The sequence below is a fragment of the Amblyomma americanum genome, chromosome 1 (genome assembly GCF_052857255.1).
Source record: "Amblyomma americanum isolate KBUSLIRL-KWMA chromosome 1, ASM5285725v1, whole genome shotgun sequence".
Classification (NCBI taxonomy): Eukaryota; Metazoa; Arthropoda; class Arachnida; order Ixodida; family Ixodidae; genus Amblyomma; species Amblyomma americanum.
The window spans coordinates 77672177-77695528 of NC_135497.1; the positions used below are offsets into that span (position 1 = coordinate 77672177).

Below are 23352 nucleotides of genomic sequence, written 5' to 3' on the forward strand. Positions count from 1 at the left end.
TCACTTGCAACTCGATAGCCGGTCGACAGCTGTTTGCAGACATCAGTGGCTCACACCAGAACTCCAGCGACGGACCACCGACAACGCAACCTGAACGCACATCCACCGACACCTCGGCAGCCTCTGGTGGCAAGATCAGGGGCGCCATGCTCAAGCGGGCCACAGTCTGGAGGTTTGCGCTCGAGAGGTTCAGGTGGAGGATCGATGTCTTTGGAATGGTCAGTGGGCATTTCTTCGTGTGGAACCACGGTGCTGAGTTATACGGAAGCTTACAGAACGTACGAAATATCCGTGATATGCTGCGATACATCGTCTTCCTTAGGCCAGTGGCCTTGACGCAACCTAGCGGCATAGGTCACGACACAGCTATCCACTGCGTGACCAAAGCGACGACACTGGGTGCATCGTACGTCACTGCCGCCGCAAGTGTCCAACCCGGCTGCACCAAAGGCATAGTGGAGGTCTGCCCGGTATGACCACCAAGGCCTGAATCCCAGATACACTCAAGGTATATGGGGAAGGTTGAACATTAAACCCCATCTTTCAGAGTGACTGAAAGTTCACGGTTTGCTGTTGCCATGTGCTCCATACCCGGACAGCGCCACTTATCGCGCTTCACTGCTTGGACAGTGCCATACGGTTACTAAGCTTCTACAGTACGGTGATGCTCCATGTGGAGCGCAAGCCAGAGTAGCTTCAACATGATGCTCCTGGCCCTTTTAAGCGCAGCGCTACCTATAATCAACGCGCTTCTGTTTAGACGCACTATTCTCACAAGTCACCATCCAAACAAAGCTCGTTTTATATTGTCCAACGCAATGGGCCACTAATTAGCGTCACCAATTATACGGTTGGTGATGCGTAATAAAGCAGTATGTGATGACAACAAGCGTGTCGATGTCAGCGAACGGGTGCATCACGGGACGCCCAAAGCGACTGTAGGGACCCTTTAACGATATCGCAGTCGCCGAGGTGGCTCAGTGGTTTTGATGCTCGGCTGCTGACCCGAAAGACGCCCGATCCTGGCCGCGGCGGTCGCATTTCAATGAAGGCGATATGCTAGAGGCCCGCGTACTGTGCGATGTCTGCACACGTTAAGTGGAGACGCGGGTGTTTAAATTATCAAAAAATGCGAACAATTCGATTTTGCAATAATGGTATATTCGGGATCAATAAACTCTAGAGTTCCTACTTAAAAAAGTTAGTCTAAATTCGACCTCCAATTACTAACTGTACATTTCGCGCCTATGAAGCCGGGAAATGGTGATTTTGGAGCGAAATGTGGCAAGGCTTCGCGCCCGACGTTTCCCACGACCACGTCCCCGATGGACGCCATCTTGGTTTTGTTTGAAAGCTGGGCCTCTTCCCAACTACCTGATATTACTCACTACTGTGAAACACCTTTGAACACCCGCATTACGCTGTTTTTTTCGGCCACTACAATGACCTCCGAATAGCTGGCGCGTGCACTTCAAATGCGATTTTCTCAGCTTCGTGTTTTTGTTTTGTTTTTTTGCCAATATTTATTTAGTACTTTATTTAGTACATACTGCAGACCCTTTTCAGGGTCCAAGCAGGACAGGCATATATTCTTAAAACTCAAAAGATACAGAACACAATGAAAAGAAATATACATAAAAATGAGGAGACAAATTTTGCAAACTATTACGATGTCATAACATGGTTCCAATCGGATAATGTCCGCGGAAAAAACGAATATTTAAAACAGTCAGTTTTCGCAAAATACGGTGTCAATGAGTGAATGTGATGATGTCGGGTATAACGTGTGGTTAAGGGGGATATGTACTGTGAAGGATCCAAAGCAAACTTATGGTTAAGTAAAGAATAAAGAAACTCAAGGCGATATTTTCCTCTTCGCGTTTCAAGTGTTTCAATATTGTTAGCCGCCATGAGGTCGGTGGGGGAGTCGGTGATTTTAAATTTGGAATAGATAAACCTAACAGCTTTTCTTTGAACCCTTTCTAATTTATATATGTTAAGTTTAGTGAATGGGTCCCAAACAACCGAAGCATACTCAAGCTTTGGCCTGATGTAAGCGTTATACGTTAGCAGTTTTACATGAGAAGGTGAGTTTCTTAGTTTATGCCTCAGAAAACGAAGCTTTTTAAATGCAGAGGAGCATATGTTATCTATATGTGAGTTCCAGGAAAGACTGCTTGTGATTGTTACACCTAGATATTTGTAGCTATTAACCTGCTTTAGTGTTGATGATCCGAGTGTATACACGTGGTTAATTGGGTTCTTTTTATGTGTTATTTGCATCGAAACTGTTTTTTCAGTGTTAAGAACCATGGAAAACTCACTGCACCAATCAAGAACATTTCGAAGACACTGGTCAAGTTCGTTTTGATCGTTAGTACACGTAATTTGACGGAAAACGACACAATCATCAGCAAACAAGCGAATATGAGTTCCTGGAGTAACCACATTAACAATATCATTGATCTAAATCTGAAAAAGCAAAGGCCCCAAGACGCTTCCTTGGGGCACCCCAGAGGTGACTGGGAGATAACTGGAGCTGCACCCATCGACTGAAACAAATTGCACTCTATTCGTGAGGTAATCTTGAATCCAGGATATTAAAATCTCTGGAAGAATAATGTTTTTTAGTTTTTGAATGAGTTTTCCGTGGTGAACTTTATCAAATGCTTTGCTAAAATCCATAAATATGGTGTCTATTTGACGATTCATATCCAGTGTGTTAGCAAAAGTGTGTACTATTGTAACTAATTGTGTTATTGTAGAATAGCCCTTTCTAAACCCATGCTGAAAGTCGCTTAATATGGAGTGTTCTTCAAGAAATTTGTTAATATGTTTAGCAATAATATGTTCGAGCATTTTACAGCATGCGGTAGTTAAAGAAATAGGACGGTAATTTTGTAGTAATGTGCAGTCTCCTTTTTTAAAGATGGGAATAACTCGAGCAGTCTTCCATAAAACCGGAAGTTTTGATGACAGCAGAGATTTTTTAAATAACACAAAAAGAAACTTCGCAATTATTTCGGCATAGCGTCGCAAAAATACATTTGGTAAATTATCGGGACCAGAAGAAGCTTTAGGTTTCAGTTCTAAAAGCAAAGCAAATACACCAGGGAGGCTAAGAAAGTCAACCTCCGATACAGGAAAATATGACGCGCTTTGTACAGTTTGAACACCTGCTTCAGAGAATACGCTGTGAAAAAAAGAATTAAAATGGCGTGCAATGTCAATCGGATCAGTCAATGTCTCTCCCTCCGCTGTTATTTTTGAGATATGTTTCTTGCTGTCACTCAGGAAGTTCCAAAATTTACTTGGGTCATTTTTAACAAAACTGGGTAACGTTGTGTTAAAGTACAAGTCTTTTGACTCACGAACCGCATGTTCAAGATTATTTTTAAGCGTTTCAATCTGACCTAACTGGTGTTTTTTTCTCTTAGATCTTTTTAGTTTTCGCTTCAGTTGAATAATCTTCCGCGTCATCCAAGGTGTGCGTTTGTGAACTTTTTTGCGTTTATTTGGAACGAAGGCATTTAGACAATATTGACACATTTAGACGAATCGCTCCCACAGCTTGCAGACATCATTATCATCGAAGCTCGATAAACAAGTTTCCATATGTTCAATCACTGCGGCATCATCAGCCCTAGAATAATCCTTGAAACATCGTACGTGACTGGCTTTTTTGTTGTGGTATGGGGACTTAACTAAATCTATCGATACGCTTACGAGGTGATGGTCTGAAATGCCAGTTTCGGCCGATACAGTATGCATAGAATATTGACGGTTAGCAAAAACTAGGTCTAGTATAGAGGAAGATGTACCTTGTACCTTGTACACGAGTAGGTTGATTTACAATTTGAGCTAAATCATGAGTAAGCATGACATCAAACAGAACGTCTGCACTGCTCCCAGATTTAGCACCATCTTGTAAGCGGTCCCAGCACACATCTGGCAGATTGAAGTCACCTATTAACAGTATTTTCTTTTTTGGAAATGAGACAGGTGATGTTGTAGCTTAATAAGATAGTCGGGTGTGGCATCTGGTGGCCTGTAGCAAGCATACAGGATGAAAGAATGACCCCAGCAAGAAATTTTTATGCAAAGGCATTCAAGGTCTGGAACATCATATACAAGGTCGCATTCTACAGAGTCTTTTAAGAGAATGGATACTCCGCCACCCCTTGAGGTCCTGTCCTTGCGAACGACTTTACAATGAGGAGGAAATACCAGGTCATCTGCTAAGTCGTCATGTAACCAAGTTTCCGTTAGGACTGATATGTGTGGGTCGAACTCCAGCAGTTTAAGTTCAAGCGAGTCTTTCTTGTTTGCAACGCTGCGTGCGTTAATGTTAACTATTCTCAAGCTTTTTATACTAGATTGGCCCGTGTTACTATGGCAAGACAAGCTATCTGTCTTAGTGAAGAAAGAAGCTGAGGTATATGAACCACTCACTTTATCGGTGAGCGGTTTCGCAACTGCGTACAACTTCGCGTCACGGGCCGACTTGCGCCGATACCGTCGTTTTTTTGAACCTTCACTTTATCATTTTTTTCGTAGTCCCAAACGTAAGGAATATTATTGATATATAACTTATCAAACACCAAGGAAACCCTTTCTTTTTTATCTCGGTTCGGCTTCGCGCTATCCCATAGTTTCTTTCTTAGTTCACGAACGTTCTTTGAAAAGTCTTCGCCAATTGAATAATCTTTTCCCTTTAGTTTCTTTCCGTTCTTGAGTATCACAATTTTATGCCTACTGTCTAAAAGTTTTAGGATTACAGGACGTGTTTTTTCAATTGCCGGTTTACCTAACCTATGTATCCGCTCAATAGGGATAGGGTCGAGTCCTAAAATATCATGAAAAATATCTTTGTTTACGGTTTCTTCAAGCGTTTCATTTGTTTCCTCTTCAGTTTCTGGGATGCCATATATGATCAAATTTGACCTCCTGCTATAATTTTCAAGCTGCTCAAGTCTTGCTTCAAGCCTTTCAATCGTTGTACTCATACAACTAACCTGTTCATGGCAGGACATTACTCGGTTCTCAAGCCTGGACAGGGCATCTAATTTGTTCTCTATGTTCACTAATCTGTTCTCTTTCATGTCTTTTATGTCAACTGCAATAAAATTAAGCTGTTGTAAAATTCGGGTCATGTCAGGGCCTGGGTTCGATTCAATGTCACCGGCTAACAATAATAATTTCCTCAGACAAAATGTGAAAACCTGTAGCAAGCAACAAAGCCGAGGTCACGGCAGCACCGACAGGAATAGGTCATTAGAACGAAAACATTTTCCATACTTTTTGCTCACCTGCACAAGGAAGACAAACGGATTAGTGCTCCGCATTCTGTCGATGCTACCATGCCCAGTGGTTGCAAAACGAGCGTGAGTCCCTTTTATAGATTGAGTGCACAGTGATGCCCCCTGCAGTCCAGGTTCCTGGCAATCAGAACGTGTTGCCGAAGAATGATGATACGGATGCCAAGATTCCAATGCTGGTGGGCGCATTTCTTGATCGATGTCTTGATGCATTGAAAGATGGACATGCGCAGAGAGGTTCAGCACGCTGATGTCCGGACAGCCAACGATGAAATATCCAAGAAGGCCACATAGCTGCACAAGGAAGACAAACGGATTAGTGCTCCGCATTCTGTCGATGCTACCATGCCCAGTGGTTGCAAAACGAGCGTGAGTCCCTTTTATAGCTTGAGTGCACAGTGATGCCCCCTGCAGTCCAGGTTCCTGGCAATCAGAACGTGTTGCCGAAGAATGATGATACGGATGCCAAGATTCCAATGCTGGTGGGCGTATTTCTTGATCGATGTCTTGATGCATTGAAAGATGGACATGCGCAGAGAGGTTCAGCACGCTGATGTCCGGACAGCCAACGATGAAATATCCAAGAAGGCCACATAGCTGCACAAGGAAGACAAACGGATTAGTGCTCCGCATTCTGTCGATGCTACCATGCTAGTAGCCTTACGGAAATTTTTATTACGTTTTTATGGTGCAATTTCAAAATAATACTATACCTTTGAATTTAGAAAGAACTGTGAAACTATGTTGAACAAGGTGATGGTGGAAGGTATGTTGTTTTTGTTTCTCTGAGTCAAACATTTCAAGTTTCGTGAACCATAATTGTTGTGTCCCGAGTTTATTCGATTTCGCTTTCTTTTTATTAGATTTGATTTGGGCTTTATGTACATGTACATGTGTACTTCATATTGGCTTGTAACTTGCACGTGATTTTTTCCTATATAAACCCACCCCGGCTTGAATAAAACGTCATTCGTCATGTCATTCTGAGTCTCGATTCAATTCTTGCGGCCGTCCACACCGACACTACATTGGCGACTGAGGACTGAATTCGTTAGGCCTAGTGGCCCGCTTTCAGTTCGGCCGGTTGAGGAGGTCGCTAAGCCTAGCGGATCTACGCAGTTGCAAAGATGAGAGAAATTGAAGAATGTAGGCAAGGGCCAGTCGTATTTCTAACATAAAATTAAAGAAGAGGAAGAAGTAATACGTCATTCAGATTTTCAAGGGTATTCATTCAGGACTGATTAAAATCGCCTCATCCATCTCGTCGAGTTAGACGGAGGAAGCCAAGAGGACGTTACCGCCATTTTGTGCAACCTGTTACTGTGCAGAAAAGTAGGGAGGAAGACCGGGAGGCCGCCAACTGTCATGTTCAGTATTCAATAAAGAAGGAATGAAGGACCACAAGTACCACAGTGTACTGGGTCAACATATTCGTTAACAGTGGTTCGGGAGGCCACTGTTATTTCGTAACCGGCCAGTGAGACAGCCAGGAGGCCGCAGCCATTTTTGTAACGACCCATTGAAGGAGCCGAGAGGCTGCCGCCATCTTCGTAATCTGCGGTCGAGGAAGCCACCGCCATTTTCGTAACCAGCCATTGAGAAGACCGGGAGACCACCGCCATTTTTGTAACCTGCCAGTGAGGAGTCCAGGAGGCCGCTGTTATTGAAGACTATAGGAGAAGATAAAATGTCGAACTCAACGCAGGTATTCACCGGCGTTCATGCGCCTGAGCCTTTCCTTCAGAGAACAGGACGCCCGGCGGTGCCTTGGGCACAAAGGATACAAACATTTGAACTTTAATTGAACTTATCTGGTGGTTCTTGAGAATCGCCTGAACGCAAAAAATCACTGCTGATATACAATTTAGAGAACGAAGGGCGCAGAATTTATTTTGCACGTACTAAAATGCAACCGGAGATTGCGTCTCGTCCAGCAACAGCGTCTACAGAGACGGAAGATACTGCGCCAGATGTGTATCAGGCTGCAGTAACATTACTTGCTCAAGAGTTTTCTGTGTTGACAAATTTGGTTGTAGAACGACGTAAATTCTACAACCGCGTGCAGCAGCCAGGTGAGTCGGTCACAGAATACATAGCCGCACTCCGAGATCTGGCAAACACGTCAAATTTTTCGTCTCCAGATGAAGCAATGAGAGACAGGTTCGTGACCGGCGTCTCATCGCTACGTGTTCGCCAACGTCTTTCGTTAGAAGGATCCGATATCTCCTTCCCTACAGCTTCGAATATTGCCTTGCGGTGTGAGCAAATGGCTCACGACGCTCAAGAAGTCGCAGCACCAGTGCAATCAATGCAGAAAGCAACCTACTCGTTGCATCAAGTTCATTCACAGCGTCAAGCAATGCCCTCGTTACCACAAGTTCCTCCGCAATTTCAAGGAGAAATTTCGTCTTTTCGTCACGTTCGTCCCCGACATCAAGAAAACATGTCTTCGTTTCGGCAAGCTCATCCGCAACCTTCTACATTTCAAGAGCGGCAGTACGTCATACGTCCACAACAAAGTCCGCGATTTCATTCAAGGCGCCCGGCGCAACAACGCATTGTAGCACCGCCTACGGGCAGACGCAGTTTCTTCAGCAGCGTTGCTGGCAGCGTTTCGAACGGACGCGGCTTTTCTAGCAGCGTCCCATAAATGAACAAGAACAGTCACACAACACGCGACATTTTTGATCAACGGCCAGCCAATCAGCGTTCACAAGTACAGTCATCAAGAATTTCATCATACTGCTGCAGATGTGAATTGAAGCGTCACATAGCGTCGGCACCTACATGCCCTGCGCAAAGAAAAACGTGTTTTCGTTGTGGACGAGTTCGACATTTTCAGTCGGTCTGCAATCGTCGTCGAACAGTATTGCAGTGTAAGACTACACGTTGGAGGAAGAGATTATTTCAACTACTACACTTCATGTTGTAAAAACGCCGAAAACATCTGTACCTCCTTTGCAATCAGTTCCTTTACCACAGAAGCCTTGGCAAAAGTTGGCCATCGACATAGTCGGCCCTTTCGAGCGAGCACCTCGACATTGTCGTTATGTCATCCCTTTAGTTGACTATTTGACTATGTTTCTAAATGGCCTCAGGTGAAGATGACAGATCATATAACAACCACAGCTATAAGACTTCTTTTGCTTGAAGTCTTTGCCCATGAAGGCTATCCAGAAGAGATAGTATCTGATCAAGACTCTCAGTTCAGGCCAAAGGAATTTAAGGAATTTCTGAATAACAGAGCCAGCAAGTTAATTCATTCAATATATCACCCACAGGCCAATGGACAAATTGAAAGATTTAACAGAACATTAAAGTCTCTTGTTCAACTGGCATCCTTGGAACATCGTCCTTTGAAAACCACAATTTCACAGTATTTGGGAATATATAGAGCCTCACCTCATGCCACAACAGGAGTTGCACCGGCAGTTCTTCTTGACGGCAGATGCCATCGTACAAAGGTAGACGTTGTTAGGTTTCCTTCATTTCCATCATTGTTTGCTCAGAATCCATATCTAGCTATGCAAGACTTGAGAACAAGAATCGAGAAGAAACAAACAACGATGAAAGAATCTACGGATAACAAGCGTGGAGCACGGCCATCATGAATTCAAGCAGGGGATTTTGTCAAAGTTCGTAAACCCCTCATTCAGTTCAAAGGAGACCGACGTTTCTCCGCACCACAGGAGGTCGTTCAACGACATGGTCTAGCAACCTACCGCCTAGAAGATGGCAAGCTATGGAATGCTTCTAAGCTGGAAAAAGTACTGAAACAAGTGAATCGGGAAGAAGATTAACATTTTGATTTATTTCAGTTTCCTTTCCCTATGACTAACAGTTATGCACAGGATCAAGGCTCGGCGGGCCCAGCTGTGTTGTCTCGGGAGCCTCCTGCTGCATCATCCGTACGACAGCCTTCAGAAGCTAGAACCCGCTTCACCATTTCTTCGTGGCCACTGGCTGGCCAATCCATGTCGTCCCACCTCCACAGTGATGAGTGATTTACCTGTGAACAGGTGTGGTGTGCCTTCTAGCACAAGTGCTCAGTTTTCGAGTGATCTATCTGTGAGCAGGCAAGATGTGCCTCCTACCTTAAGTGCCCAGTGTTCAGTGCTGCCTGATGAAAGTGGGCCAGCCCCAACTGTTCCGCCTAGGAACAGACGCCGTCGGCACCCTCAGGAAACCTGGACTGAGTACGTCGCCTCAAGAATTCAGTTGGGCACCGGAGCGACCGAGAAGGAACTCTCGCAAGTCACACTAGTTTAAAGGAGCCATGACATGGTTGTTCTTCATATTGCAGTTTTCTGCTTCAGAAACTAATGCAAGAGTTTCTCATTCGAAATGATTTCCGAAATTTGGCTGCCCTGTACGCGCTGTATTTTCCGAAAAATACGATCGAAACTGAGACCGGGAGACTCCTCCCACCGGCAGCGACCGCCGTATTGAAAGCTCTCGTGACGTCACTAGCACATGCACGGAGCAACGTCGTCTGCTCTCGTTGCTGCAATATGCGCAGCGAGGTCTCATTCCACTCCCCCCCCCCCCCCCCCCGTACTTTCGCGGGCGATCCAAATAGCAATCGTCCCCCATATATGAATGACTGGTACCGCAAAAGCGATAATAACAGTAAACCAGTTTTTCTTCGGTATAGGTAGGGTCCGGTCACACTATAGGCCAATGCGACGGCGATCGACGGTCGGTGGGCTGATCGGTATGCAAATGTCGTCGCTGACGCACTGGTCTGTCACGCTAGACCGACGACGACGCCAGCACGATCAACGTTAGTTAGTTATATTGATTTTAATGGCGCAAAAGCAACTGAGGCTATGATGCGCCAAACACACGGTTAGAGCTTTTGTTAAAGGTTACGCTTTTTATATCTAAAGTTTGTATAAAACATTGGCTTCTCTGAGAAACTTAAAGATGCTTGAAAAATCAACCAGTGCTTGATCTCCTAAAAGTAACATGGGATGTAGTGGGATGTATTCATTGTACAATGTTGTGAAATATTTTTTCCTCAGTTGTTCCAGTTTTTTGCATACAATTAAAATGTGGTTTACCGTGAGTTCATCGCCACACATTTCGCAGAGAGGTTTGTCTTTGTCAGTAAGAAGTTGTGAGTAAGGTGTGTGTGTCCAATGCGTAGTCGACACAAAATAACTTCTACGAAACGCTCCTGATGTTTACATGATCTCCATTCTCCCAAAACGGGCTTTATAGAATGTAGTTTGTTGTTTGTCTGTTCGTCCCATGCAATCTGCCACTTATTCCTCAGTTTACTGTGCAGTAATTTAGAAAAATCCCTCAGAGGTATGTTAACTTGTATTATATGGCCAATTCTAGCTTCTGCTGCGCAAGCATCTGCTATCTCATTTGCCAAAATTCCAACATGGCTAGGGACCCAGCAGAATATGATGTTATGTTTTTGCTTTGTAATTTTAACTATGTTATGTATGATTTTTCCTATTATGGGTTCAGCCGCATTTGTAGAGTGCAGCGCTTTGAGCACACTCAGTGAATCGGTGTAAATGATGCTATTTTTTATGTTTTGTTTTACTATTTGTTCTACAGCTACAAAGATGGCATCACACTCCGCAGTAAATACCGATGCATACTGTGGCAATCGTATCATTTTTTCATTTGTTCCTTAAATTACTGCACTTCCGACATGACTTTCTGTTTTTGAGCCATCAGTGTAAAATTCAGTGTAAGTGTCATATTTTTCTTGTAGTGCAAAGAACTCTTGCAGTATGTGCTCGTGTGGCATTTTCTCTTTGTTTACCTGTGTCAGTGTGAAGTCACACACCGAAGGAAGGCTGTACCATGGTGGTAGATATTCATGTCTTTGTGCAATATTCGATAGGGCGTCCAGCACTGCTAAGTGTTCACATTTATCTTCAAAGCGCATTATTAGTGGCCTGATAAAATGTGGTTTATTATTGAATAGTCTCCTAGATGGGCACTTGGTAACAATGGGATAGCAGAGATGTTTAGGGAGAGAACGGGTTTTTAGGATGTACGTGCATGTTAGTGTGACTCTTCTATCCTCTAGTGTGGGCTCTTTAGCTTCAACATAAAGACGATCGCGTATCGTAGTAATGTTAAAGAGTCAGCTTAGTGGGAACCAGAAGAGAGTGGTATGGGACTAGTTGGTATGACATTCTATAAATTTAAGAATTTTAAAACTTATTGGACCACATGCTAGCCACGGCGACATACGCGATGTGCGTGCACCAGCGAAGATGTGCTTTCATTCGGTGCCTGCGCATAGAACCGATCGGCGAGGCAAGCGACACGGGCAGAAAACGCCGCACGACGGTGCCTGCCGCTCGCCGTCGTCGCCTGGGGCTTGTGCGGCCGAGCGAAAGCTTCACGCCCGGTGAGGCGACGACCGGAAAAACTGCGCTTGTGTACCTTGTCCGTATCGAAAAAAGCGGAACAAGCGGCTACATATCATACCTTCACACTTTGTTACTAATCATTGAGGAACTTTTGCCATATTCTTGAATTTCGGTTGACGGCGGACCGCCGGCCCCTTTCGTGACGAGGCCTAGCGAGTACACAGGATTCATGTGTGCGATTTCGGCGATTGCGGTGAGCAAATTCACAAGTTTTAGCGCCTTCAAATAGCTGTCGAGCGTAGTTTGGGCTACAGTGCCCTCAAAGCGACGACTGCCTACATCGCAGGATGCGAGTACAATAAGGGGGAAGTGCCGATATATGTGACCCGGTCTGCATAGCATGTGCAGAAGGCAGTCGGCAGCGTCGACTGTGGACAACAAATCTGGTTGTTTTCATTAATTCGAGTAATGTCCGAACGTATGTTTAGCTAAACCGATCTAAAATTAAATTTTGGTGACATAAGAGAAAGCATATACAATTAGCGGAAAGCGCCGGTATCCTACGCGAAGCGTTTCCCAAGCAGGCGATATAGCATCATCGGCGCTTATTGCAGTGTTGTGCTGTGTAAATGAGTAAAAGCGCAATTTGTGAGCAAGAGTACGTAATATTTAAGATAAGGATAACCCACCTGGCGTTTTATGCCACGCAAACGAGCAGTACTGTTTGCGCACAGCCATGTAAACAACCTCACCGCGGGGCTGCAGTTGTCGTAATCGTCGCACTCCTGGCCGGGGCACAATGCGCGCGCACAGCAAAATGCTGTACTATTATTTCGAAGCACTCATCTAGACGGCGGCGGCTATTAATCGGTGCGGACAGTGAAAGCATTCGAGCCACGTAGGGTTTTGCAAGCGGCTTGGTTCCTGCAAAAAGGTTCTTTGAGTCGAAGGAATTGCATGTATGTTCGACTTACAAACGCGTATATGCAGCGCGGAAGTCGTCGCACTCGGCACTTTTCTCTGCTCCTTTCGTGCCTCAACGTTACTGTAGTCCACCTTTTGATAATTTGATTTTAATTATCGAGCGATGAATAGCGGACAAGAACTTGGTAGCTATAGCTACAAAACGCCGCGGTTTTCACGGCGCACATCGGCGAAGGCATGCACGGCACGTGCCGCTTTTCACATACGGGAGCACTTGACTGCTCAAAAGAGACCACACTCAACATACGAACAGCATGCTTCTAAGCGTAAATAAGAAAACAGGGTTACATCGATTTCTGATTCCTCAACAATCGGAAAGGGGGCGCCACGAGCAAGTCCGCTTTCCCAAGGATCACTCAGCTCGCGTACTAAGTTGAAGGCTTCCCAAAAGAGAACACGGAAAATGCATTTTATTTCGCTAGGCTAAAAGAAAAAACTTTTCGACCGACCGCTGTCTACGGTGTGCATGCAAGCACCTCAACAGCTCGCAGCAGACGACGCGTGGCGTGTATGCGTTCGTGACGTCAGCGATCAGAGGTTGTCAGACCAGCAAGCAGTTCGCAAAATAAACGACAAAAAATTCGTTTTAAAGATATTTAGTGCACAGAATCAATTGAAAATTGGGGGAATTGTAATTTAACCTGTTGGGAATTAAAGGCGATCAGCAGGGTATGCGTGAAAATACGCTGCCATGGCCCCTTTAAGGACTACATGCCGAAATAATGTCTTGCATTTTTCTCCGTTTCCTGAGAAGGGGTATTGCACTGAGTTATGCATTTTCATGAAAGCGAAAAAACAGTGCTGAACACTTCTGTAATGTGAATATGACAGCACAAGTACTTGTTCACTGTTGTCCTACTACTGTGATATGAACTGTTCCTAGCACCCAGTGTAGAAACTGTACATTCGGTCCGCAGTGCAACAGTGTGCGGAACTGTTTGAAGTTTTCAGAAGTGGTGAAACCTTTCAACTAAATGTGATCATTTACCATTTACAGAAAATATCCAAAACAGTATAGTGCTGTCCTAAAGAAGTACAATGATTTTTCGGTCAACTATAAATGTGACATTTCCTTTTCTTTTGTACAGGTGGCTGTACTCAGTATTGTTTCAGTTCATGTCAGACAACATATACATAATTTTCGATCCATATGATCGAGTATGAACGTTTCCGATTTCTGAGTCTTGTGACTTCTTTCGGATGTAACTTGTTGTCATTTCGTATGTTTATACCAGCCTAGCCACATTGGCCGATGTTCGTATGTCTATTTCGGCCAAATAAAGCTCACCAATGTACGATGGCCGTGTGGACCCTAGAACACGGATTGTAGTTTTCATGGATGTAGGATGTCTGTTCCGGCCAATTAAAACTAGCCGATTTTCTAAGGTTATTTCATAAAGGCAGCAAGAGGTAGGAGCATTTTATAAGATATTTTATTTGGATGAAGGATTCACTGCTCATGGGGACGCCTATGAGAAGATTCCCTGGGGACGCTCAGGGAACGGGCTTCATCCAAACCTTAATGGTATCACATGATCTCCAGATAAAATACGTCTAACAAGGTGGCGGTTTGGGCTTGTTGGTAGTGCATGACGTATAAAATAGCGCAACATCAGACAAGGACATGAAAGAACACACACGAGCGCTCGTGTGTGTTCTTTCATGTTCTTGTCCGATGTTCCGCTATTTTATACGTCAAAATACGTCTGCTTGACGCTTCAAATCAGTAGTCTTCAATGACGAGGCTACCATAGCAGCATTTGTTGCGCTAATTGAGTTATCAATGGGGTTAGGACCCCTCATTCTTTCTAGAAATAAAAGGGAGAAGATACATTTGGGAGGAAGAGTATATTCGTTGTTCTCTATGAAGTGTCAAGTATTCATTGTTCTTTTGAGATAAAGTGTCAAATGTTCATTGCTCTTGACAAAGTATGAAATGTTCGTTGTTTTCTGGTTCAAAGCTTCCAAGAATTAAGTTTATTTCTGTGTTCAGATATTTTTTCATGTTTGTATAACATTGTATTCAAAAATTTTCATTTCCACTTAAAATTTTTTGTGCCGCCGCGGTGGCTGAGTGGTTATGGCGCTCGGCTGCTGGCCCAAAAGACGCGGGCTCGATCCCGGCCGCGGCGGTCGAATTTCGATGGAGGCGAAATTCTAGAGGCCCATGTACTGTGCGATGTCAGTGCACGTTAAAGAACCCCAGGTGGTTGAAATTCCCGCAGCCCTTCACTATGGCGTCTCTCATAGCCTGAGTCACTTTGGGGCGTTAAACCCCCATAAACCATAAACCAAACTCTAACTGTTGCAGCAATGTTTGCATTTCCCCGCAGGGAGATAGGGAGCATGTTGTGTCCCGAGTTTCGGTTTCGCTTTCTTTTTATTGGATTGGATACAGGCTTATTTATGCAGATGTGTACTTCATATTGGTTTGTAACTGTCACGTGATTGTTTCCTATATAAACCCACCCCGGCTTGAATAAAACGTCATTCATCATGTCATTCTTAGTCTCGGCTCACTTCTTGCGGCCGTCCAGGCCGACACTACAATGTCACCTAACTGTGAGTTATAATTATAGTGCTGGAGAAAATGTAATATTTTTATAGAATGATGTACTTCAAGAATATAATTACCATAGCTCTAGATGTCAGGTCGTTGGTTACAGCCCCATTTATATCGATACCAATAAATATAGAAAGTGCCTTAACGACCCATCAGAATTTAACTAAAAGGCTTCAGTTATTTTTCTATAATATGGCACCTAATTGAGATATACTGAAACTAATTAAAATTTTGAAAACAGGAAGAAGCACATATACAAGGCTATTTTCATTACCGTATATTTAATAATAAAAATGCTCATTTCAAACCCCGAGAAGTCTAAATTTTCCGACAGACTCCATTTGGGGATTTTAACCCCACAGACCATAAACCATCAAGCAAATCCTTAACGATATCGCGGATTACTGTTAAAGTGAACTTAGGTGTCCCTCAACTCTCTTTTTCAGACTTGCATTCCCCGGTAATATGCAGATTGGAACCACCTTCCAACCGACATTGCAGCCACTGAAGATAAGCAAAGTTTTCATGATGCACTAGCTAACTATATTAATTCTGGAGAAAGTTCTGGAGGAGCCTGGAGTGGAATATCCTTTGTAAAAACACACACTGCAGCCGTTTCTTCATTTTAGTGCGAAAGCACTGTACCGATAGGTAAACTCCGAAGAAGATCTTGCGATATTTGTGGGTTTGTGCCAAATTAAATAAATAAATAAGTGAAACAAATATTGCCGCGACTGGGAGTCTAACCCGCGGCGACGCGAACAGACCAGCTTCGCTGGCCACTGCACGAGGGCACTAGGCTATCGCCGCAACAGATCACGCCCCGTGTTGTTGGCCCCGTGTTAACTTTTCACATCGTAATCGCCATCAACTCCCACCTGCGGCGTGAAGACAGAGAATTCTCTGTCTTCATCGTCGTCGTTCATGCAATTCTGCTTTCGGACGTTTATAGAATTTAGGCAATAATTGCCATTTTTTCCTTAATTTTATGTAACCCACACCCCTCTCATTATTTGGCCCTAAGTGTGCAATAAATAAATAAAAGTGACCGCAATAGTTCTATCCCGCCTCCCTAAACCCCGAGAAGTTGGACTAGCTGCAGCTGTCGCAGGTAAGCGAGGGGCCGGAGAGGAAGAGCTTTTGAGAATATATGGCAACCGATTTGTTGCTAGCTGAGGCACGGCCGGTCTCGAGGTGAGCGCGCGCTGAAGCTAAGCCAGCGCTGTCAGGGTTTAGGTTGGGGAGGGGGGGGGGGGGGGGGTCTGAACGGATGGAGCTATTTTCACAGAGCCCGCACGACGCTTGTATGTCAAGTGCCAACAAAAACAAAGACATTAATATGCAATATTATAGCCACAAATTCAGCTGCAGGCGACGTCAAGAAGCCACTGACGTGTTTTTCTATTAAAAATAAACAGAAAACTGGATAGCTTACAGACAAGCACGCCGGATTACAAGGACGGCTAGTCACGATACGGAGGGCAGCGCAAGCAATGAATAGGGAGCGCTTCTTACCGCTATTTTTCCCGGGGAGCCTTTATACTGGATGCTGTTCTGGTACTTCTTGCACGACTGGTTCTCGTGAATTGCGCTGCACCTCAAACAGTTTGGCGAGCGGCACTCCTGACAAACGGCAAAAGGTACGGTGCCGTTTGGCTGGACTCGGCCGCTGCAGCCGATTCTCTTGCAGTCCATAGCTTCCTGGGTGAAAAAAAAAAGAACAGCCGGTACTTCAGCCAACGGAAACAGATTACACTGAGAGTAGTCTGACGGAAATATTTGGCATAATAAATTATTCGTCAGAAATCAGCTTGAACTGGACGCCTGTTACGAAAATAGGATGTCGCGGTTTATGTGTCTAGCTTAATCAATGGTAAAATTTTTCATTCCCCCATATTCCGCTTCGAAGGCGGCCTTTCGTGTATTTAGATTTAGCTTAAGGCAGTACTACTAGAAGATTATTGCGCAAAAATAACTGTTTACGCTTAGGAGTGCACCAGTGCTAAAGAAAAAAAAATAAATGCCGGTATCTTGACATACAGGAAATGCTTCCCAGGAACGCGCACGATTACAGTTTACTGGCGGGCGGCTGTCAGGCGTACTTCCACTACAAACTGCAACGCTTTAGATGGCCGTGTACTGCATTGCACTAGAAACAAGAGCAACACGAGCGATTCTACAGTGTAGCTGGCGCCACATTCCTGGCCGTTTTTCGTTTCCATTTTCCCGCTGAAGGGGCACAGCGTGGTTATCAGTCGTTCACAACAAGGGCTCCGTGCCGTGCGCAAAGCGGCCGCTTCCTTCCCACTAACACTATACGAACACATCAAACTGAGCAAAATGCGCATATTAGATGCATTTTATGACAGCCGTGTATGTTTGCCTCTTGAATCTGTTTCCTCGAAGCTTCGAGAGAAAATGAAAGCAATTAAAGCCTGCCAATTTCTTCAGCAAGCCGCGTCTCGTGACCGATGCCAAGCGCTCCATGTAGTTTGAGGGCAAGCAGGCAATGCCACTCTTTTCGCCCTCATTTCGACAATTCATTTCGCAGGTTCACAGTGCTAACTCGGGCATAGATCAGCGATGCAAGCTGGTTTAGCTTGCATTACGGAACTATGGCCGATTGTAACAAAACACGTAATGCGACAAGAGGAAGTGCACAGCGCAGGTTTTCAAACCTGAATTCTTGCGTACGCATGCAAGCGCTCTGCACGAATCGGGGAAATTCGTCATCAGAATCAAGCTCGAAAGAGAGAATAAGAAAGGCCTCTCGGGTCAAATCCACTCACCGTCAACCGGACGACTTCTGCGGCCAGCTGCGCTCGGGCGTCGCTCGGCGGCGGAACTGTTTCCACGCGATATGGCGGTTGCCCTTGACGACGACGACAAAGATAGCCGCGGGTCGGGCGTCATCGGAAAGATTAGCCTGCGCGGCGTTCCCGCTACGGAGAGTCGGGGCGGCGGCCAGCGAAGTAAGCCATGCAAGCAAAAGCAGCTGCCTGGTATCGTGCGCTCGCTTGTTCGCAGTGAAATGGACGGCGGCGGTGAAAGACCAGAAAGAGAGATACGCCAGCGCCATCAACCGGGCGGAAATTACAAAGCTCGCCACGATCGTGGCGGCGTGAGCAGAGCAGTCTTCAAGCACACGTAAGAGAGCTGGGCTATTCGGTGCTTGTTGAATAGCCCCGTCATGGTGACTAGCGGGAGAAACGCGCAGGACGGGCAACAAGGTTTTTCAAGGACACAGCGCTGTACGTCGACTGAAGCTGAGTTGCACGGGAGGAAGTGGTATATATGCGTGAAGAAAAGCTGCGCTCAACCGAACGGAACGAGCGCACAATGAATACCAGAGAACAGACAGCCGCTGTCAACTGAAGCGTACCGGATATAAGGTACTGAGAAATACCACGAAATCTCCGGGTGACCTACGCGCTGAATATTTTATCTTACTTTGTCTGATTGAACACTGCGACAAATTATAGCGAATTCATGGAAGTGCTTTCCTCATCCTTCTTGTTCGTGAAGGCCATGACAGGGTGCTGAGGGAATCCTGCGAGAAATAGCAGGATTCACGTCGTTGTTCTGGCTCCCCAAAAGCTGTCAAAGATACGCCGCATTGTCAACCACTAAAGAAAATGGCTATGGTTCAACCCGGCTGAACCTAATAAGACGAGCGAACAGCTCGGGTACGCCTGGCTAAGCAAGGTTAGGCACGATTTTGCTTCGGTTTTGCCCCGTCTTCGCTGTAAGCGAAGCAGAGGCAGCGGCTTAGCGATTTCTCTCCTTACGTTCACGCACTGTTTGACGACTTTTCTCCAGTCTCTGCACTTGTTCATCCGTCTGTGTGTCGCACGCCACACGTTTCCGCTGTAACGCAGCTTGTCTCACAGCTGGATGATTCGACTCTGCTTGCCTTTGATTGCAAATCGTTTCACGCGAGGGCCCGGCACGCTGTTCAGCCATGATGTCGTCTAGCGAGGTTTTGTCAGGCAGCCACTTTTTATTTTATCCCTCTCCACTTTGAGCACGTGATTCGGCGAGCGGTGGCACAGGTGCTGCTCAAGGCGAGGGAGGCAGCGGCGAAGAGCGAGGCCTGTCATCTGACGTCACATCCACACCTCTGCCCATCCTTCTGGTTGAAGGTCATTGTCAAGCGGTTTTGACCTTGAGCTTTGCATGCGGAGAGCAGAGCTTTTCGATCTAAAGAAAAAAAGAAGCCCGTGAGAAAAAGCACGCCAGACGGTTAATCGACTGCAAAATCAAGGTGTTTTGTTTAATTCCACTGTGTTCTGGTAAGTCTGCAGTAGTCAAGCAAACCTGCGTTAAAATGACAATGCGTGAGCACGGGGCAGCAGTCACGGTAGCGATAGCAGATGGTCTCGTGGCTGAGACTATCTGCTAAGCGCGTCTAACTAAAAAAAAAGCCTATTTTTAAGAACTACCGAAAATCTTGGATGAAACACCCGGTATGTTGGGCAAAACACTCGCATACGTACTGTAATTCTTCGCGTGCTCAACAAGAAGGAATAAAATTAAGAAAAAAGTATTTAGCTTATGCGTTTCAGGGTTGCTCGGCTGCTTCGCTGCACTCTAACTACTTTGCAAAGGGAACTATCAGTTCTAAACACGGCACGGTGAAGAAAGAAGCAAGATAACGCTGACTTTGAGCTGAATTTATTGAGTACGCTGCTGCCCTAAAAATCAGTCCGACCTGCCACCTGGTTATCCACCACCGGGATAACCAAGATGCCATTGCGGTGGTGGCGAGAGGCAAGAGACCTTTGCGCAAATTCATGGAGGTACTACCATCGGTGATAGCGGGTCGTTGTGTCTCGGTAGTCGGTCAATTGCTTTGACTGATAAAATAAAGAATTTCTACCCAATGCGTACAACAGAGCACGAATACGTTCTCTTTGGTTCCCCATCAATGTTACTTCCGTGTTGTGAATAAATTTCTTGGTAAGTCAGCGCTGTCTTTCGCCCTTCTACCCCTTGCCCTGTTTACAGCTGACAATTTCCATTGAAATGTACCGATTTGCTCAGCACCAAGGTATTCTGTACCTGTGTTGCGTCCCACGTTAACATATTTGCATGTCCTTTGTTTTCCTACAATTAGTCACCACGTTGAAGCTTTTCAAACACACGTTCCAGCCCGGTCCGTAGCCACCGTTGGTTCGCGCTGGACGGGCTTACAAGAGCCTGAATGCCAGTACTGCGACAAGCCGGAAAGTTGAGCGAATTGGTTAAACTTCGTTGCTACCAATCTAGAACAGCGACGCTGCAGGGGCGCAGAAGTCTCATGGTTTTTGAAACGTCGCCTGATAACGCCCCATTAACAGGCTCCGTCAGCCGCAATCTGTTTCTGTCTTGCCATTTTCAATACTGATAGAATGGCCGGCTACGTCCTGCGGGAAGACAGCACTAATAAAAAGCAGATGCTTGGAATAAACGCTTCGTTCGCGCTCTCAACTCGCGCACCGAAGGGCCTTACTGTCAGCCTGAAGAAAATCAGCCCGTAGAAACAGGGCAATGGAGACACGACACAAGCAAGCCGCTTTGTGAGCTTTCTCTTCCTCGTTTTGGTTCTACGCGCTGATTTTCGTCATGTTGTCTAATCATCAAGTAGCTCAACTACGGACAGTTGGGCCGACTGTATTTCACTCCTTGCACTTGTTTTCCAAGTCTGGAAATGCTAGTACGAAAAATACACATTTAATATTGATGCACGAATGCATTCTGGGGCTTACGCGCAAATTATCAGCCCCAGTTGCGACCGCGTTGTGCAACTCGTCTGAACAGCACTAAATACCAACCTCGTATTTAACAGCGTACATCGATACACATTCAGCGTACACTGCGTACGTGCTCGTCTGTATGCTAGGCTGCCTATGCTATCCACGTGAGCATGAGGAATAGGAAGATGACCAACAAGAAAAAAAATAAGAGACGTGGAAGACGGTTGCCTCGATAGAATACAGGAACTTCTGTGGGCAGTCGGTGTGCATTAATGCCAGCAGCAGTTTCACTCGTCAATTGCTTTCTTCTCTGAGATTTTGTTTGATTTATTTCGCCTGGCCGGCGTTTCTTTTCTGCTTAAGGTTGGAAAAGAAATGTTTACCTTTGCGGTTGCTTGGTTTGAAAGCTCCACTTGTCAAACAGGGAAACTAATAACCATTTCTATGAAAATAGTTGTGACAGCGCGACCAAACGTGAAAGTCGTCTGCGTGTATGCGTTTCATCAGTCACGAGGTCGGCTTTGGGCGCCTTCTCACGCTACGGTCAAAGAGATGCAGCCGGTAGCTATACCTGCTTCAAGATGGGAGAACCAATGGAGCGAAATGCAAAAAAAAAATTGTTTTGGGATTGAGGTAACTGTGCGCGCGTCAAAAAGTCTAAGTGACGGAATTTAAACAGGTACGTCATCCGCTTCGGGCTGGTGGGGTTGTAGTGCCATCGCGCGGCACTTCGTACAACCCTGGAATGCCCTGCCGTGTTTGTGGCACTGGTCCATGCATTGTATTTGTCAATGGTTCCTGTTGTACGTGAGAATGCCCACATTAAGGAGAGTATGTTTCGTCGCCAGGTCGGCTGGCAGCCTTGCGAACTGGCGCAACAGTAAGTGCTGGCACACGAGTAAGCTTCGGGATAGTTGCGTGGGTATCAAGTCTGTAAAATGAACTCTATACAGCTGCTTATTTTATCGAAATGGGGCATTATTTGAAACATGTTGGTCATTTTGTCGAAATCTGTCATTGTTATCAACATGCAATTAGGCCCACTGTGCTTATATGAATGCTTAGTATAGGGACAGTATGTCACGTATGCATTAAGCTCTATATCGTCATTCGGCGCTGCAAGCCACGTCTGCGCAGCACATTCTGCAGAACTGTGATTATTTCGCCGCTGCTCCGTGCCGGTCCGTAATGTCGTAATAGTGCTTTGCATTGTACAAAAACCTTGCTTTACCTGGATTGGTATCGCTAATTCCCCTATTGTGAGATCGCGAAAAGAGCCGCGCAGGATCACGGGCTGCGCCGCATGTAGCCTCCCCGTTTACGATGGCGCATTTCTTCGTTCGCAAGTTCCAGCAGGTGCTGCTACTCGAAGAGGCAGTGGCGGTTGCTCACAACGGCCGCACGATGCTTATAATACGCGGTACATCTCGCAGGTCGTGTGTGGCCTTGGAACGTGAAAATCCGCCCACTTTTCAGTTCATCATTGCAGTCAAGGTTGCGTGCTCATCATGTGAGTCATAAGTGCTGATTTCGGAGGCGATGAAGGGAGGCCCCGCTAGGGAGATTCGATTGTTCAGTTTTACTGGCAAATGCAAAGAGGGATTTTGAACACAACGGCGCTTTGCGCTTTTGTTGGTTGCCTGCGTGGAAAAGGGCGCATGTAAGAGAATGCATACAATATATCAGTATTTTTCACGCAGCTTCGCCTCCTATCCTAACCTCTGACATCGGACGGCACAAAGCCTTGAAGTGTCATGTCCATCTCTTATGATTATTGGTATAGGAGCACATGCTTACATTGTCAATTTATTTTGTTCCTTTGGTATTTGGCACCCTCTGTAACAACATACGCTGTTTTCAAACCTTGCAATTACGGAAAAATTGATTTATCCTTATAAACCCTCCCGATGCGAAAGCTGAACGTAGTCATCGTCAGAAATTTAATGGATTCGGATTCACGAAAAAATATGTATTTCTGCACTTTCGCCAGCCGTTCAGCTCGAATTCATTCCAACAGATGGAGCACATATGTATATCTCCTCATGTTTTTATGCTTTTCATCGACCTGTTCTGTCTGACAACGTAGAAGGAATTCTTTTTTTTTTTCTCTACCTCACACAGCATCACGTAAACTTCTGTCGTTTACTGCACATACAGGCGTCCAACGAGCGGATAAGCTAGAGGAGAAATTCGCCGAATCGCCCGACCAGGAATGCATGTGCGTGCGTGCGTGCACCTCTGGTACTCCTTTAGCGCCCCCAGCACAAAATTGGCGCTTTGTTTTTATCATTTTTCTTTTTTTTTGCGAACAACTAGTTACACAGGTAAAATCCTGCAAGTGTCATTGAAGAAATGGTTTCTAAAAAAACGCGCTTATACACGTGATGACACTGCTTTCAAGCATACAT

The 23352-nt window shown here is 45.4% G+C and overlaps 1 protein-coding gene across 4 annotated transcripts in view; it reads right to left on the minus strand.

Annotated features, from left to right (window-relative positions):
* LOC144113085 (uncharacterized) overlaps window positions 1-18241 on the minus strand; it is a 61388-nt gene extending 43147 nt beyond the window's left edge. For 3 of the 4 annotated variants that reach the window (XM_077646002.1, XM_077646000.1, XM_077645999.1), the window contains exons 1-2: window positions 17999-18136; window positions 16725-16910 (exon numbers count right to left, since the gene is read on the minus strand). In XM_077646002.1, the coding sequence (XP_077502128.1) occupies window positions 16725-16904 (180 nt within the window). In that variant the 5' untranslated portion in view covers window positions 16905-16910; window positions 17999-18136. Of the gene's footprint in view, window positions 1-16724; window positions 16911-17998 lie in introns of all 4 variants that reach the window. The other variant, XM_077646001.1, reaches the window with a different exon arrangement.
* Window positions 18242-23352: the final 5111 nt, after the last annotated feature.